Source organism: Dendropsophus ebraccatus, chromosome 3 (genome assembly GCF_027789765.1).
Source record: "Dendropsophus ebraccatus isolate aDenEbr1 chromosome 3, aDenEbr1.pat, whole genome shotgun sequence".
Taxonomy (NCBI): domain Eukaryota; kingdom Metazoa; phylum Chordata; class Amphibia; order Anura; family Hylidae; genus Dendropsophus; species Dendropsophus ebraccatus.
In genome coordinates this window covers 51,589,597-51,607,609 of record NC_091456.1, presented here as the reverse complement: position 1 = coordinate 51,607,609, position 18,013 = coordinate 51,589,597, and the positions used below count along the sequence as shown (strand labels likewise).

At 40.3% G+C, this 18,013-nt stretch overlaps 1 protein-coding gene across 2 annotated transcripts in view; it reads left to right on the top strand.

Moving 5' to 3' along the window:
- The window catches only part of AOPEP (aminopeptidase O (putative)), a 310,178-nt gene extending 296,290 nt beyond the window's left edge, over nt 1-13,888 (top strand). For both annotated transcript variants that reach the window (XM_069961757.1, XM_069961756.1), the window contains exons 15-16: nt 7,573-7,659; nt 13,432-13,888. In XM_069961757.1, coding sequence (XP_069817858.1) covers nt 7,573-7,659; nt 13,432-13,572 — 228 coding nt within the window. In that variant the 3' untranslated portion in view covers nt 13,573-13,888. The remainder of the gene's footprint in view (nt 1-7,572; nt 7,660-13,431) is intronic.
- Nucleotides 13,889-18,013: the final 4,125 nt, after the last annotated feature.

Genomic DNA, 18,013 nt, shown 5'->3' with positions numbered 1-18,013 from the left:
ATCCACTGATGTCACTGTAAGGGTGCGTTCACATGTACAGGATCTGCAGCAGACCCGCAGCAGATTTGATGGTGCAGATTTGATGCTCTGTTCAGGTATTTAGATGAAATCTGCTGCAGATCCTGTACGTGTGAATGCACCCTTAGGCTATGTTCACACTATGTATATTTGAGGCTGTATATTTGAGGCTGTATAGCAACCAAAACCAGGAGTGGATTGAAAACACAGAAAGGATTTGTTCACATAATGTTGTAATTGAGTGGATGGCCGCCATTTAATGACAAATATGTGCTGTTATTTTAAAACAACGGCTGTTATATTGAAATAATGGCCGTTATTTACCGTTATATGGCGGCCATCCACTCAATTACAACATTATGTGAACAGAGCCTTTCTGTGTTTTCAATCCACTCCTGGTTTTGGTTGCTATGAGGACCTGACATGAGGACCAAATACAGCCTCAAATATACATAGTGTGAACCCAGCCTAATACTGTACAGATAACTCCACCAGCCTCCTCCTTATCACAGACTAAGCAGGAATTCTCATCATAGTTTAAGCCTAGTGGCTAGCCTTGAGGTTTATTGTATTATACAGGAAGTAGAACTTTGTAGGATGGGATTAACAGACAACAAGCATGAATAAAATGTACAAGGATAATCCATGGAGCGGGGGTGGTGTCATAATAATAATAAATAACACACTTACCCCCATCCCCCCACAGGTGCCATGCAGACGCTATTGGTCTCTGCTTGTCACCGCTTCTTCTTGGTTTCTGTTGATGCGTTGTCTCCACAGGAACTGCCTGCTTGGCTAGTCACTGGTCACAGCAGTGTGTTGCCTCAGTTATTGGGAACTCCCTGTGAGGTTGACACATCATAAGAAATGGTGACATACAGGGACAAGGAGCGGCAGCTGACAGGGATTGAAGTTAGTGAGCATAGCTTATTTATTATTCTTACACCTACTGCAGAGATTTATCCTTTATCCTGTACAATGCCATAGTGTGTTTTGTTGAGAAATTAAGCTTTGCAGGATAATGGGAATAATAGAATAATGGGAAATAGATACACGTGTAGAACATTTCTAAGTTCTAAAAAGTAAGCAGAACACACTTCTTGTTTTCCCCATTTTCATTGTGACAAATTTCTGCCAGTGACCGGTTTAATTTAATTGAATTTTCCAGCTGCCAGATGAGAGGACATTCTCATCATTTCTTGACAACCCATCAAGTGTGGGACAGAGGAAATAGCTTGCATTAACCGAAGGCCTAATTCCAGCAGCATACATCCGTTCAGTCCCAGTGTACACTGGCAGATAACACTGGAAGAATTATGTATGATGCAACCAATAGGTCTGCTAAATACAATAAGGCCAAACTAATTGCACTGACTTTTATGGTGTCAAACTGCCTGGTATAGTTAACCTTTTGTCTGCCAAATACCTTCTTGCCTTACTTTCCTGTCTACGAACACAATTATGGATCTGCTGATCTGAACTTTCTCAGTGCAATTTCCATAGCAGACGGGTTGTGGAACTTTCCTATTAGTTGTACATTTTCCAGAGACAGCGTGGCTTGGGCTTCCATTAACTCCAGTTCATGTCTGGTGCCTCTCAGTTTGCACTTGTAGAAGTGTTTCCAGAAGAAACCAATTTTATCAATGTCCAATTTAAGGGTTAAGTGAGAACATGAAGAAATCTGCCTTTCTTATAGTCAAACCGGCGACTTTTGTACATTATGTTTGGAACCCAAATAATGGTTGACGGAGATACAACATTTTATGTGGTCTTTCTAATACCATCCATTGTTCCATTTATAGCCTTGCATTAGTTTTTTTATGTTTTCAGATGGCCTGTAATGCAGTTGTGCATAAACAAGTCTGACATTACCCATGCATTGTGCACAGTACTCGTCAAGCTCCCATTTAGGCAGAGGTTCGCCTGAATGATAAAGCATATGGAGTGTGTTCACACATTCAGGTTTTTGATTGAAATCATTGAATAAAAAAGCCAATCACAGATTATAAATATAGGACATGTGTAAAGGAAAGACTGAGGCATCTACTCTTCTGCAATAAAACCTGAACATGTGAACACAGCCTTAGGTTTGAAGCTTTGATGTGTTCACAGATGAGTTTTGTCAGCTATTTCCTGTCATTCCATAAAATGACTCTCTGAAACTGACACCTGTATTTTTATGTGCATGTTTATAAAGATAGACAACGGAAATCCTTTGTTGTGATGGAACATATGGGGCCTAGTGAGCTCTACGTAATAGTCATACCATGTTATACCACTATACAATGGTCAAACCATACTGTTATTGAGTAAAAACCACTAAAGAGAGAGCAATATTACCACCAGATACCAGTTCTACCCGGACTGTATAAGTAAACAGAGTACAGAGAAATCCAGTGACTCACTGGTAATTTTTTCTATGATTGGAGCTCTTCACTTTTCCTTGTTTTCTTCATCTGACCAAAACTTCTATGGATGAATGATGGATGGATGGATGAAGAAGGGGGTTCCACCACCTACCTAAACTTCCCATCCCACCACTATTCTGTCTAACCCAGAACTGCAACTTCTGAAAACAACTGATGCCCTTGTAATTATACTTACCCTCTTACCCTCTAAAAATAGTATTCTATTTGGTGCCCCAAAAATTATTAAAATGTCCCCTATTGTCTCCTCCCATGAAAGTTATCTGTAAAACAAAACACTCTGAATACTCACTTAACTCAGTTCCTATAATAAATTGATCATCTCAATCTATAAGCCTGTTACAGCATGTGGCAATTGAAATGCCTTTAGTCTACGAGAGTGTACAGTGGTATGGGAAGTTGATGGCTCCCTGCTCCACTGCAGTATTCAACTGTATATGTGCCTTGAGGGACGGGGATGCAGTTTAAAGGGTTGCAAGAGTGCAGTTCTGTGTAACCCTCCATTATGTACAATATGTGCTTTGATAGAAAGGCTATTTCTAAGTGACGTTTGTCCTCAAAGTACGAAAACATTGAGTATTGATATAATAACGCCAATCTTCCTATTACATCCATTGATTTATGATCCCTGTGTGTGTTAGGAGCAGAAAAAGGCAAATGTATATTTTATAGCACTTTCATTTCCTGTGTTGTTACAGAGATTATGGCATCGACCATTTTACAACAAGAAGTGCCTTTGTATTAAAAAATACTCCTTTAAACCGCAGGGAGATTTCTGGAGATCTTGTTTTTAATGCATCGTTTTTAGCATCTGAATTCCCGATATTTGTTTTAAGCACACCGAATTTAAAGCATAAGTGCTTGAGGGGAAGAAGGATTTTCTAAAACAGATTTTATGTATGCTAGATGCCTTTATATGAATTGTATATGGTGATACTTCAGCTGTTAGCAGGGAGCATTCATCCTAGGCTCATAATGTGTATTATGCCTATTGTATACAAAGAAAAGCTAACATAATAGTAGAAAACTGTTTCACGGGGGAAAGCAACAGCTCAATAAATGGAAGGCCTCATATAGCTTTAAGCCTGAAATAGTAAACACATGCCTTGAATCGGCTTTTACCTAACAAGAACTTCAAGCACACATCATAGTGGGAACTATGTAAAAAATTAAGTATTCTTTGCTATAATACATAATTATTATGACAAGCCTTGTTTGCAGGAGTATTTCATTTGGCTGCTCTGTGCCGGGCAGTAATTTTCTAGCTGTAGGACACTGGACATGTACAGTGTTTTTGTCTTTATTTCTTACAAGGAGTATGTTTGGTTTTCAGGTAAATTTATGGGGTATCCTTATTCTTTGCTAGCAGGTTGCTATGATAAATTTCAATTATATTTACAAGCTTGGAGAGCAAATTTCAGGAAATTTGATAAGAAATATTCAGACATTGCCCATTGGGTGATACACATTGTGATAAGTCATAGTAAGAGAATGGAGATTTTTTTTTTATACAGATGCGCAGTTTGCTGTGGAAATATGCCCACGGGTAATACATCTGAATGGGGTATAGTTTACAGATAATGGTCAGCTAAAGTGGCTAATATTATATATTTCTGCTCACCATTGCATGCGAATCTTTAGATTGAGACTGCAATGTTCTTATCAGGTTTGACATCTCAAATTTTCCTTTTCCTGCTCTCATTGCGTAGATTGTATGTGAGGATGTCAGTGATTTTGTAGTCCTGTTTTTATGTTGGGTATTTGGACTGCATTTGCTGGTAAAATGGGGTACAGGCCTGCATTCTGTACTGCTACAAGGGAAGACATTAGCTTCTAGCGGTGACAAGAGGGCGCTGCCGATGAGATTTCCTACGTTTTTACGTGAATCTCGGAATGTTTCTTTCAGATTATAAATTGCCGGAAGCTTACACTGTCTTTTTTTTCCATAACAACCAATCACATCTCAGGTTCTATAGCTTAACAAGCTCTGGTAAAATAAATCCTGTGGGTTCCTGTGGGGAAAACCAGACAGGGTGAGTTTCAGGCAGTTTCTTAAATGCTCCTCCTGTTTGTATTCCAGAAAATTGCTTTGTAGACCTGTGGCTCCATTAATCTATAATCAGTATCCTTGTAAGATGTTGTCTGTCTTCTGTGCGTGAAGAAATTTTGATGATTAACTTATTTATGTCTTGAATGAAAGGAGTTTCATCTTAAATGTACTGGAAGACCTGTTAGTTTACGTTAGACAAATTTTTGTATAGTGTTGTTTTTTATGTATTTGGCCATGTCCTAGAAATGGATTAAACATTAAGAGTAGTTATGAGTAAGCCTGATGGATAAAACTTGTTGAAGGTTTTATGGAAAGTCAGCAGGTCATCTTCAGATTTCATCCAGATTATTAGCAAATGATCAGTGTAATGTAAGTATACTACCCCTCCCCTAGTTTTGTGCCTTCTGGTAGTGAAAGTAGGGCTGTTAGTGTGTAGTGATTTTTGCCAGTGTCCTGGACAATACTGGGTGTTTGTCTAACCAGAGGTTTTAGAATGCCCTCTACCAATCCAAAAATGCTTTCAGGTAAAGTACAAATACATACAGAAGGAAGTCTAGGAAGACAACGGTTTCTGGTAACAATATAACCATTTTTGGCCAATCTCCAGTGTTAGATTTAGTAGAGCGTATGATACTGTACAACAATGAAAACATTTGATATCTACAGTCCCCTTTATATTGTTTGGTAGGGGTCTTCCTTAAGGCCCTATTACACGGAACGATTATCGGCCATATTCGGCCGATAATCATCTTGTGTAATAAAACACAATGATCAGCCCACATGAATATGTTGAAAGACAAAGGACTCATATAGCAGCGATATGCTGCCACCCCTCCGCGGATAAGAGGCAGCAGGAGCAGACCACAGCCCCCCCCCCCTGTACTCACCCACTTGCTACCGCCGCGCGCAATACCGGCGGCAGTGAGCGGGAAACGAGGCGCAAATGAACGCTGATAGCGTCCGTTTTCTCCTCGCAGTCATCCTGTTTAATAGGGGCTTTAATCAGTTTTTAGTTTTTGTGTCTAAAAGCTGCCTATGCTTCCTGGTTGTAATCTAATGTGTTTATTTGTACTATAGCTCCTTCCTTATCGGCTGGTTTAATGATGATATCTTTGTTAATTCTTGTGCTTTTCCTTCTACACTGAGATTGTGTGTTACTTTGTAGCATTTATCTTAAATATTTAACTTTTTTACGATTTTTCCTTTTTTTTTTCTTGAATATTCAATATAATAATCCAGAGTTTGGTTTTGTCCAGTTTGTCTTCTTTTTTATTTCTTTCTTGCTCCTTATCACCCTTCACCACAGCAGACTGCCTCCAGGCACTCCTAGGTTGTCTCACCCTATTGGCCTTCTAGCTGTGAAAAAAAAAACCTTCATATTGATTAGAGATGAGCGAAACAATAAGTTCATGTTTGCAAACCCAAAACGTTCGGATGTTTTGGCTTATGAGTCCTGGTGGCTGGAGAGTCAAATGCCACCAGGACTCATAAGCCAAACATCCGGGATTTTGCGAACCTGAATTTACTGTGATTTTACTCATCTCTATCATACTCTATTTATAACCTGCCCGATAATGGGGACTTTATGCTTTAAACGCATGACAAATTTATGTGGCTAACATGTTACCACAATTCTTCTGCTGTACATTATACTATAGAAAAACTATCTACCAGAGCAGCTCGGCCCATTTATCACTCATTAGTCATATTAATGGGTCAGCTGAGCTACATAAGGGACATAACATATTCCTGTTAATGTACAGCTGCTGAGAGCTGTCTACATGACTCCAGTATGCATGTCTAATCAAATACAGGTACTGCACATGCAAAGCTGACAAGACGCTCCTCTATTCAAACATGATAAATGGTCAGAAGAACGCCAAGCAGCCAGCATACATTAGGAGAAACACTGGATGTTGACATTTTGTTTCTGTTAGATGCTTTCTTAATCTTGTTTATCCTTCATGACTGTCTCTGTATCTCTTTATACAAGATTAATGACTTACACTATTTACTTTACACATAGCGTAATGCAAAATACACTGATGCAGCGTCTTGCCAAAGTCTGGAGTCCTTCTCATTGGCTAAGAAATTCCCTGTCATGGTGGACTCGCTTAACCTATCAAGCTTGAGATTATAGACCTTGATATCCAGACATGCGAATGTACTGCTGTCACTATATATAAATAAAATGTCAATACATGTGCTAATAGTCATTGATGTCCTTTAGATTGGGTCCAGTAGAGCAGTATATCTTAATTTCATTACTCAGTTTTATTACTCACTTTTCATTTAACTGTAGTTGTGTAGTTGTGGCTCAGTCTGCTGGGGAGTTTGGAAGCTCGCTGTTGACTGTGACAAATCTGGCTAGCCTGGAGACGGGTTTGGGTTAGCTGAGAGGTTTTGGCTGCATTCATGTGCCAACACTGGTATCATGAAACTCCGTTCCCTGCTGTCTGTTGCATTCAGGGGCATGAAGTCACAGGCCTGATCAGCCAATCAAGGGCCACAATGGGTCTATCTCAGCCACTGATTGGCTTGGGCGGGGCTGTGATGTCACATCCCAGAAGCACCGCCGCTGGTTAGCTAATTTAGACTATGTAAACATTAGTTAATTCTACATCAAAGACATACTTTATTACATACACATGGTATACTTGCTGGTCTGGTCATAAATGATAATTCTGCTGCTAGTTCACAAAATATAGACAGCTGTTTCATACAGATTCTTTTATAATCCACACCTTCAGGATTTTAATTGCAATTATAGAATACAAAGCCAGGAATGGATCTGAAGAGAGTAGAAACATCAGTTTTTCTTTTATACGCGTCCTCCATGATCCTCGCTTTAAACTGTCTAATTGTTACTTTTTCTTTTATAAACCCGATTGTGGATCATTATATCTGATACAGAGCTCCAAATAATACCTTTTAATGCAATATTACAGAAATACAATACACTATATTTAACTGCAGATATTCATATTTGTTATTGATTATACGCACATGACTAGAATTGTTAGAAACTTGCATGTTTCCATTCCATCATTTATTTATAATTTATAATTTATTTTATAGGTCCGACATAGATGGTGCGAGCTGGTTATAAAACATAAATATACCACCTCTTATAAGGATGTAGAGACATTCCTACTCCAGGACCAGGTAAGTAACTCATCCCTTCAGCTTTCACAGTTTCCTCCTAGCCCCAGCGATAGAGTACCAGTATAGTTTCCTGTAAGTGGTTGTTTCTATAGGTGCTTCCATATCTTACCAGATTACCTGGAATAAGTACCATACACTAATATCTTTCCTGTTATGGATGGTGGAAGAAATATATACCTATTTCTTTTTGCTGTAAAGGGCAGAGTGAACTGACATATCGATTCATGTCAGATAATATGACATGTAACTCTTGTGTGAATGTCTGTTCATTGATTTTCAGTAGATAGTATGATGCCCTGTTAATAAGCAACATATTTACTAGCTTTTCACATTACTGCAATTTTCTTAGCTCTTCATTCATGTAGAATCACCACAAACACAGTTGTTATGTGGATGTGTAAGGGCAGGCAAAGCCAGGGGCATAGTTAGGATTCATTGGGTCATTTAGCAAAACAACTATATCTACCCCCCCCTGGTGCTGTCAATGATATAGCAAGAAGCTATTGGCTTCCTGTCCTGCCAGCCTCTCTCGTGGCCGGAGGCAGCATTGCACCTCCAGCCACAAAACCCCACCCAATACATGTGCTTATCTGGCCCAGTGCGGTCCCCAAGCGTTCCTTCATCCTCCCAACCCCCCCCCCCATGGATGAGTGACGTCATATGGGAGGAAGGGGGCGTTTTGGCTTGAGGTGCAGTGCTGCCTCTGGCCAGAAGAGACTGTTCTGGCAGTCAGAGAGCTGTAGCATTTACCTGTGAGCATTCATTTCAAATGCACACAGTTAAAGAGCCGCGGCCTGCGGGCTCCCATTGTGCACAAGCCCCGTAGCAATGGCGTGGTCTGCCTTTATGGTAGCTATGCCACTGGCCAAAGCTGTAATGCAGGTCATCTCGTAGCAATATTATGTAGACCCTCACTGTTTTCTTAATTGGCCTGGTTAAGTGGTTGGAAAATGTGGCAGTACCCTCAAATATATTTTGACTGAAGGTGGCAAGCCAAGTATTAAGCATGACTTAAAATCTATAGTTACAGCTGCATTTAGCTTTTAGCTTTTCTTTCTTTAAGCAAATCGCCTTCCCTGTCTCTCAGCAATCAAAGAAGCGTCATACAGCCTGAAGAGGACCTAGGCTGTTATATGGGCCATGGCTACCACTCGATTCTCAACAAAGAAAGCGCACTGTGTTGACAACTGAGCAGTCATGGCTGCTTTCTTAAAAGTAGATGCAATAAGGCTATGGACTGTCCAAGGGGCATTCTACACTGCTCAGTTGTCACTTAGGCAGTCTAAGCCCTCATAAGTCTATTAGACTTGGAGAATATAGACACTGATTACAAGAAGACATTCCTCTAGACCGCTGCCGTTTTTTGAACAGGTCACACATTCTCTATAACATATTAAAGCACCTCCACTAAAGCACTACCGCCGCAGTGTATGACTATTGGTAGAATGTTTTCTCCATGAAATGCTGTGTTTGCTTTAAAGGTTACATGAAGACAAGTAAAAAAAAAACCAAACAAATATTCTTAGGGCAAGCCATGTATTAATTAAAGAGTCACTGTCGTGATTTTTTTTTTTTTTTTTTGCAGAAAACAATAGTCCAGGCGATTTTAAGAAACTTTGTAATTGGGTTTATTAGGCAAATATGCCATTATCTGCATTTAAAATGCCTTTTCCCAGGACACCCCTCCTCTCCTTTGTGTCATCCACTTCAAAAAATCAGGAAATTGTGACTTGTTGCATCAGACACAACCCTGTCTGTTCTATAGAGGGGGGAGGAGGGAGGACGGAGTTAGCCGGCAGCAGAAAGCTGAGAACAAAGGATTACACAACATGGAGGTGGATGACAGCGTATTCAGAGGTCAGAGAGGTCAGTGCTGACTGTCAGAGGAAATAGTCAGGTGATTAACTGTAGGTTAACTCTTTGTTGTCCTGTTTTGGTGTTTTATTTCCCTCTCTCCATAGGAGAACAATGAAGACAGGGGGGAGAGCTTCAAACTGCTTTTTCATGATAAAAATTCATTTTTCGTCTAATAAACCCAATTACAAAGTTTCTTAAAATCGTCTGGACTATTGATTTCTGCAGAAAAAATTCACTACAGTGACACTTTAAAGGGGTTGTCCGGCGAAAAAAAATTATTCACAGAATAACACACATTACAAAGTTATACAACTTTGTAATGTATGTTATGTCTGTGAATGGCCCCCTTCCCCGTGTTTCCCCCCACCCACGCTAGACCCGGAAGTGTGGTGCATTATACTCACCGCATGTCGTGTCGTCCACGGTCTCCGATCGTCAGCAGTGACGTCTTCTTCGGGAGCTTGGCGGATCTTCCCGAGTGCCGGCCGCCCTCTGCAGCGTCATCCGAAGCTCAGCCGCGATTGGCTGAGCATAACTGTGCTCAGCCAATCGCGGCTGAGCGGCTGATGACGCGGCCACGTCATCAGCTGCTCAGCCGCGATTGGCTGAGCACAGTTATGCTCAGCCAATCGCGGCTGAGCTTCGGATGACGCTACAGAGGGCGGCCGGCACTCGGGAAGATCCGCCAAGCTCCCGAAGAAGACGTCACTGCTGACGATCGGAGACCGTGGTCGGCACGCGACAGGTAATGTATAGCGCACCACACTTCCGGGTACACGGGTGGGGGTGGTGGGACACGGGGAAGGGGGCCATTCACAGACATAACATACATTACAAAGTTGTATAACTTTGTAATGTGTGTTATTCTGTGAATAATTTTTTTTCGCCGGACAACCCCTTTAAGGAGCCGACGAACGAGCAAATGGTCATCTGTCGGCTGATTGTTTAGTTTTACCCTGCTTGTCAGCCACACATATCCTTATGTAATATTGCTGACAAACAAATGGAGCAAAGAGCTGCATGAATAATCCAGTGATCATTCATTCATTAGTCAAGTCATATAATGGGCCCAGTCTACAAGATCAGCACTTGTATACAGCATACATCGCCCTGTGTAATAGAACTCCTACTGGCAACATATAAAACACATATTGACATTACTCTTTAAAAACATCGGGATACACCCTCTTAATTTCCTATAATTCTTTAAAGACTTTTTACACAGCCCGACCCAGAGCCACAAACTAGCAGTGATCAGCGAGATCAGCGCTTTTTTTGCAGAGCCTTTACAATGCTCGATAAATCATGCAGTCGGATTGCACACAATCATTCATGCAGCCCATTCATTTCATCATGGTTAGCTGCACATTGCTAATTGCTGTTTACATGGAAAGATGTGTGCGTGGCCCTCCTAACGGCTGCACAAAAGATGAGACCAGATGATGTACAATTGTTTTTGCATTTGTTGGCTGATCGCTGGCCCTTTTTTTTTTCCAGTTATTGACAGTATTTCTGCCAATAGTAGTCAAAGTTTTCTTCTGATTGTAAAGTCAAGGGCTCTGATAATAGCCGAGATCAGAGACCTGTAGGTCTTTGTTTGGACGCCTATGTTTATAGGTTCTTGCAGTAATATTCACACAATGGCTACATAATAGCATGTTGTCTCCTGTTTTGGAGTCACAAATTCTTGTGACCATTTTACACTGTCTGATGGTTGGGCTCATTCCTATTAGTGTTTGTTCCCAGTTTTTGCCTAATGTAAACGTCCCAGAGATCAGCCAACTGGAGAAAATGCTTGTTTGTGAGCTAAAAAAATATTGTATGTAGACAATAAAATCATCATTTGTCAGCAGCAAATTTCCCTGTGCAAAGAAACAGTGTAAGTCTATGAGAGAAGGAGTCTGAGAGAAAAATCACAAAGAGATTGTTGGTAGAGATGAACGAATTTACAGTATAAACAAAGCAAAGCGTTTGTTAGCCCCGCAGTCGGCTTCTCAGCCGGCAGCCTTTGAAATCCATGAGGCATCTCCCTGGGTGCCTGGAAAACCTGGATCCATTCCTGGGAAACTTGGAGACTGAATTCAGCTTTTCCCAACACCCGGAGCTGAGCATCACTGACTGCAAAGGTCACCGGCTGCCGGGCCAACAAAACGCTTTGCTTTGTTTGGGCTATGTTCACATTACGTAAGTTTCGTAATAATCACGGCCGTTGTTGCCGATTTGCATAGTATACACTCCGGCCGGAATCCCTGACATTGCCGCAAAAAACTGCAGCTGCAGAAAACCTGTCAGAGCACACTATGGAGCGTGCGGCTCTGGCTTCATGCTCCATTGTGTGCAGTGGGAATTGAGATGCGGGCGCGGACGGATGCACCCGCATCCCAATTCATCAGGAGTGAAGATCATCCTGCTGGTACTGCAGTACCGGCCGGGATGATCTTCTCTTACACAGTGTCTTACACCATGTGAACATGGCTTTTTCTGTAAATTTGCTCATCTCTAATTGTTGGTTAAGCCCCTTCTGATTGGCAAGTTAAGATGTATGTGAGCAATAATTGACTTCCTATATCGTTGATCGGCGCATATTAGGGGATATTTATTTGCTATAAAAAGACCCCTAGGAATGGCTTCATTAGGCTGGAAAAACACATACAGGTTTTGATGCAGTTTGAGGCACAGTTGAACCAAAAGTGGATCCAGCATCCACTAATGTTTTTGACTCAAAAACTACATAAAAACTTTTACTAAAAGCAGCATGTATGATTCCAGACCAATTTTTTTCTGGACCAGAGAGAAGTCGGTTCTGTACAAAGAAGTGAAGTAAAGTAGTTCTGCAAATAGCTCTGGAAAGAAAATATTAGTTTATCCTGATAACTTCATAATGTAATATCGCAATTTTACTTTGTCTGCTACGGTGAAGTATTTTGGAAGCAATGCAGCATGTTTATGGCACCTGCTCTATGGCTCTAGCATAGTAACTTGCACAGTAGATGATCAGCAGATATGCTAACTTCTATGTACGGACGCATAAACCGAAAAAACATACAGATAGGTGAATTTAAAGTGTCACTGTTATAACTTTCCAAATCTAAATCGACAGTAGATGCGAAATAAAGCAAGTTTGCCATATATATTCATAATTTTTGTTGTTGTTATCTTGCTGTAAAACAAAGCTGTACTTACCAGAAATCCAGGTCCAGTCTCCTGAGGGCAGATTTTCTGACTCGTGCAGGTTGACAAAAACAGACTAAACACAGGAATTCCGGCCAGTACAGAGAGTCACGGCTCCATCAATCACATGACTGCCTTCTCTGTGAGCACTCAGATGGCCTAGGATACACAGGACTTCCTGTTTTCTTACTCTGAGAAAAAAGTCAAAAAACAGGAAGTGCCGTGTTCTCCATGACAACTAAAAAAAATAATGAATGTAAATTGCAAACTTGCTTTATATCACATCTACTTTTGGTTTAGATTTTGGAATTTATAACGACAGGTACACTTTAAATTGTCCTCATGGGGACAGGGACCAATATCAGTGATGCAAAGCGCTGCGGAAAAAGTTAGCAATATAAAATAAATAAGAGAATTATATCTTATAAGCCAATTGCACAAAAATACCTGGAAACTGAGCTTAATAAATGTTGCTTTAATATTTAAGGGGTATTGCTGCCTCCATTTTATAGGGAACACACATACACAGAGCTGTCTTTGTATTGTTATGCTCTATACAGTATGGTGTTGTCTTTTGGATCTCTTTATGGAAACCTTTAACAGTCTTGACTATTTTGTCACCATAGTGAGTAATAAAGGGTGTAGCCCTAACGGGGTGTGAATAGGATGGGAACTGTGTATGTGTGTTTGAATACAGAATCGTCTTGTTTTAAAATTGTTTACTTGTTCTTTTCTTCTCAACAGGCCATGGGTGTGTATCTCTATGGAGAGTTAATGGTGAACGAGGATGCCAGACAGCAAGAACTTGCACATAGATGCTTTGCTGCTGTCAGAGATCAAATGGATGTATCCTGTGTAAAAGTGGTGGGAGAAATGTTGTTTTAATGGATTGGCTTCCATAGAACAATGCCGTGTCTGAAAGGGCCAAGCTCTCAGTGTGGTCATGGTTAATGCAAGTTAAACTCGATAGGATTAAGTTCTGAACTATGGGTGGATTACTTGTTCTAGAACAAGGCCGTACTAGGAGCCTGGCCTCCAGCACATTACCTCAATGTTAGAAGCTAAGTCTGTGTTGCATATTTCAAGTGTAAATTGAAAGATAGTAGGTAATCCTAGTCTCAGACTGTCTGTAATATCTCATCCCGTATTTATACATTTCTATGCCGTAGTTAAAAATAAAATCCATGTATTGCCTTTTAAAGCTGCAACACGTGCCTACAAATCTTTGCGTCTCCAAGTCATTCACATCTTTTACGGTAAAACTTGAGATATTTAAGCATACAGCGATTGTTTAGCTGTTTGTGTACAGTATATTAGATGTCAGATTAAGGTGTTATTCACACACTGTATTGCCCATCTGTCGTATATTTAGCACCAAAAACTAGATTGAGTCCCATTGTGCAAAAACCTTTTTGAAAGAACACTTTTAGGAAAAGTCTCGCCATGACGGATCCGGTCCTGTTTCTGTCACCAAACCTAGAATGCTTACACAGAGGTGTAATACATCAGTGCGAAGGCCATTGTTAAAAGGATTTTGTATTAAGTCACTCTGTGAAATGTGTGTAGTCTTCACTGGAGCAATATTTGAATACCCTGAGGTGACCTCAAGGCTGTTTGCACATGCACGTTTAACACATTCAATTTGGTTTGGTATGAAGGTCTTCTGTAGTGCAGCATATTTCGGATACTTGTCTAATGAAATAACACAATCAGCAGACTTGTTGTCCTCGTGTCTTTGTGGAAGTTTTCCCTTTTCTAGAGACTTTGACATTGGGCACAGGAAACCTTATGAGTGTGATGTAATTGTATGGGGGAACAGAGATGCTTAACGTCTAGTGATTCTAATTTCACTGACATTATAGTTGACTTACAACCTATTGACATGGCTTAAATGTTGCATGGATGGATGTAATGAGATTTCTGTTGGAGCGTATAAGTAAATTCTCCGTTCCATTTTCTCGCAAAGTTTTATAACCCATATGTGGCCCCTAAAATTTTCCAAAAATGGCCATTTTAACTGTTAACTTTCCTGCAGTTTTTTTCCTAATAGAATATGGATATATTCAGTGGGAAATGTCTCATGGTGAGTGAATAGAACAGTGGCCAAACAATAGCTCCTGTTCCTTATACACTCATTTTTAGTATGAGAGCTGGACCTCCATCGGTCAGATATCTATCACCTATCCTATGCATAGATAAGTCATACTCTTTTCTTTAGGGATAGACTCGGCACATTGGAATGTAATCAATAAAATGGAAAAATGTATCATTGTGGTTGAATCAAATATTTAAGAAGTTTTCCCAGCCACTAGGACAGTTGCTACTCAGACTACTAAGGCCATACTTACCATCTATTCTCTGTGGGGCTCTGCCCCCTTCCCACTTCCCTGGGCTCTATTTTTAAAATTATCATAGTGGTATTCTGGTATATGCTACACTCGAGGGGGAGATAGAGAAAGACTCCGAGAAACTGCTGAATAGAGATGAGCAAACCTCGAGCATGCTCAAGTCATCCAAACCCGATCGTTCTGCATTTGATTAGCGGTGGCTGCTGAAGTTGCATAAAGCTCTAAGGTTGTCTGGAAAACATGGATAAAACCAATGACTATATTCATGTTTTCCACATAGCCTTAGGGCTTTATCCAACTTCAGCAGCCACCGCTAATCAAATGCTGAACAATCAGGTTCGGATGGACTCGAGCATGCTCGAGGTTCGCTCATCTCTACTGTTGAAAGATCTATCTTATCCCAGTGTTTGATTCACAGCTTAGACTGCTCAGTACTGCTCTATAATGTCCTCCACGCAGCTGATGCTTCTGATTGTGTGCTAGATATAGAGGAGAAGGATTCCATCTACTGTTTATGGTGGACATCATAGCAGCTAGACCCATTGGCTCAAAGAATGAGAATTCTATTTTATATAACGCTGTAGTTTAACACAAGGGCAGTACAAACATACCGCATTTAAAGCATTGTACCTTAGTAAGGTAAACGGTTTATCAAGTCTGTGGTGTAGCAATATCTGCGGTTACATGGTATGTGCTCATAACTATATAGCTGGATTAGTCTTGTGTCATGACTAATGTTAGAAAGGGACCACAGAAGCAAGGAAAGATGAGTATGGTTCAGACATGCCACAGCAGCGTGCAATCCTGGAAACACCACAGAACAAACTATTTATGTGTCTAACATGTTTTTTTCCTTTTCAGTAAATCTCTGAACAATTAACAGCATAACTTTCCCTCTATACAGTTACTATCTACATTCTATGGATCCCATTGATTGTACATCCCCCATAACTGACACAAAATAGCAGCCGCTTCCAAGAACTTCACTCTCATGATTACATGTAGCGTGTGGAATTATGGCCATGGAAGATGAAAGGAAATGGTTTGTGTAATTTTCTGTTTTGTAGTAGTGATGTGGTTGTTTGGGTTCCTGGCATGCTGATTTGTGAGTTAAGATTAAAATCACATTGCCAGGGATTACCACACAGCCATGTCCTTGGCGACTGCAATGGAAACACCAGCTCTCTTTGCAAATTGGGACCATAAACGCAGATCTACTGAAGAAAAGAAAATCCAAGCTAGAAGTCTTCTCTGGCAGAGAATGAGAGCATGCATTACATAGACGGCGTTGGCCTTTCTAGCAAGGTGCAGAGCTTAGCTGATTGGTGAACAGTGATTAATTTCCTCTATGTTCACAGTGGCTAAGTTCTGCACCTGAAGAGAGGGTGAGATGGAGCCGGCACAGGACGACAGTGCTATGCTGTAACATAGCCTTTGTATGTCCATTTCTGGGATGAAGGATATCAAAGCTCGATATTATAATCATGGGACTGGATATTGGAAGCTTAGTATTACAGAAAGAACTGTGACCAAACTGTGTCGTGTACAGTATTCCAGCAACATTGTGAGATTTTGGATCACTTGTGGTAAAGTAGTCTCTACTTCCTGCAGTTCTGCACATCCGATGGACCCGTCCTCTTGTGCCTACTGAACTGATATCAGTTCTAACCTACACACTGGCTCAGTTCAGCAGGAACAGGAGTCGGGCCCTTGAGCAATAAGACATCTGGTCTAATGTGCCCAAAACCACCACCAGGATAAGCAAAGTTATGTTTGGTTTATGTTATATTCTATGTAGGGATGAGCAAATGTACAGTTTCCAGGACTGGATCCAACTTTTCCGGGCACCCAGACCAGCGAGGAACCGCACAGATTTCTGAAAAGCTGCCAGCCGATCCAAACTGCTTCATTTGCTTCATTCCTACTGTATATTTGCTCATCCCTAATTGTATGTTTTCTTTGATATACTGCATTTATTGTTACTTTATTGTTGCTTTTATTGTTCGTGTTCAGTAATCAGTTACATAGATAGCAAACACTCTGTTGTAAAACTAAATACATGATAAATTTACTTAAAAAAAAATCCTTTGAGAGTCTATCAGACAATTTTTATATATCTTAATTATGTTTTATTTGGTATCTTTGCTTTTATTATCAGTTAAACATCTAGATTTCTGATATAATCAGAAATAAATAATCTTTACTTGATACTATGTGCAGGACTGATCCAAGGAGTGAACACTGGACTGCATCTATTCTATACACCTGGAATCTGCATACTGTACCTAACCTTTGCTATTATTAATAAATACAGACATCTCAAACCTCAGAAGATGTGATTTTTATTAACCTCTATCACTGCTTCCTATTTGTCTCAGTGAGTAATCAGCTATTAGATCCTAAGAAAAACAAGCACGATGGACTGTTCTCTCCCGTTTGTTCAGATATCGGCACACTGTTTGTACTCTGATTAAGACCCTTCACTCTGACACAGTTATGCCAATGGCTAAGTTGATTCAACTGCAGGAGGACTATAAAGAAATCTGTTTTTAATGTGATTGGGGCAAGACAGTCTCGGTAGTGGTTCTTCTGTGCAGCTTCATTATCAATAACAACATTTCCACTAATGGACCACCTCGTGGTATTATTGCTTCTGGAAGTGACACTGCTGGTTACATTTTGGAATTAGACTATGAACTCTATGGTACAAGTTGGATTACAAAGTGGTTTATATAGTAACATCACAAAGTGTATCGGAAATACAGATGGAAGTAAGAAAATAAAATGAGGGGGGGGGGTTGCATTTTTCTAGACGTCCAGTTAGATGCCTTATTGATGAACATTGTGGTCACATCTCTGTAAAACGGATGTTAATAGACAACTAAGGGTCAAGTTCAAGTACAAAATGTTAAAATACAAACTGTCTGTACAGAAACTATTGTGTATTTGTGAATGGAAGTAAATCACAATTGTATTTC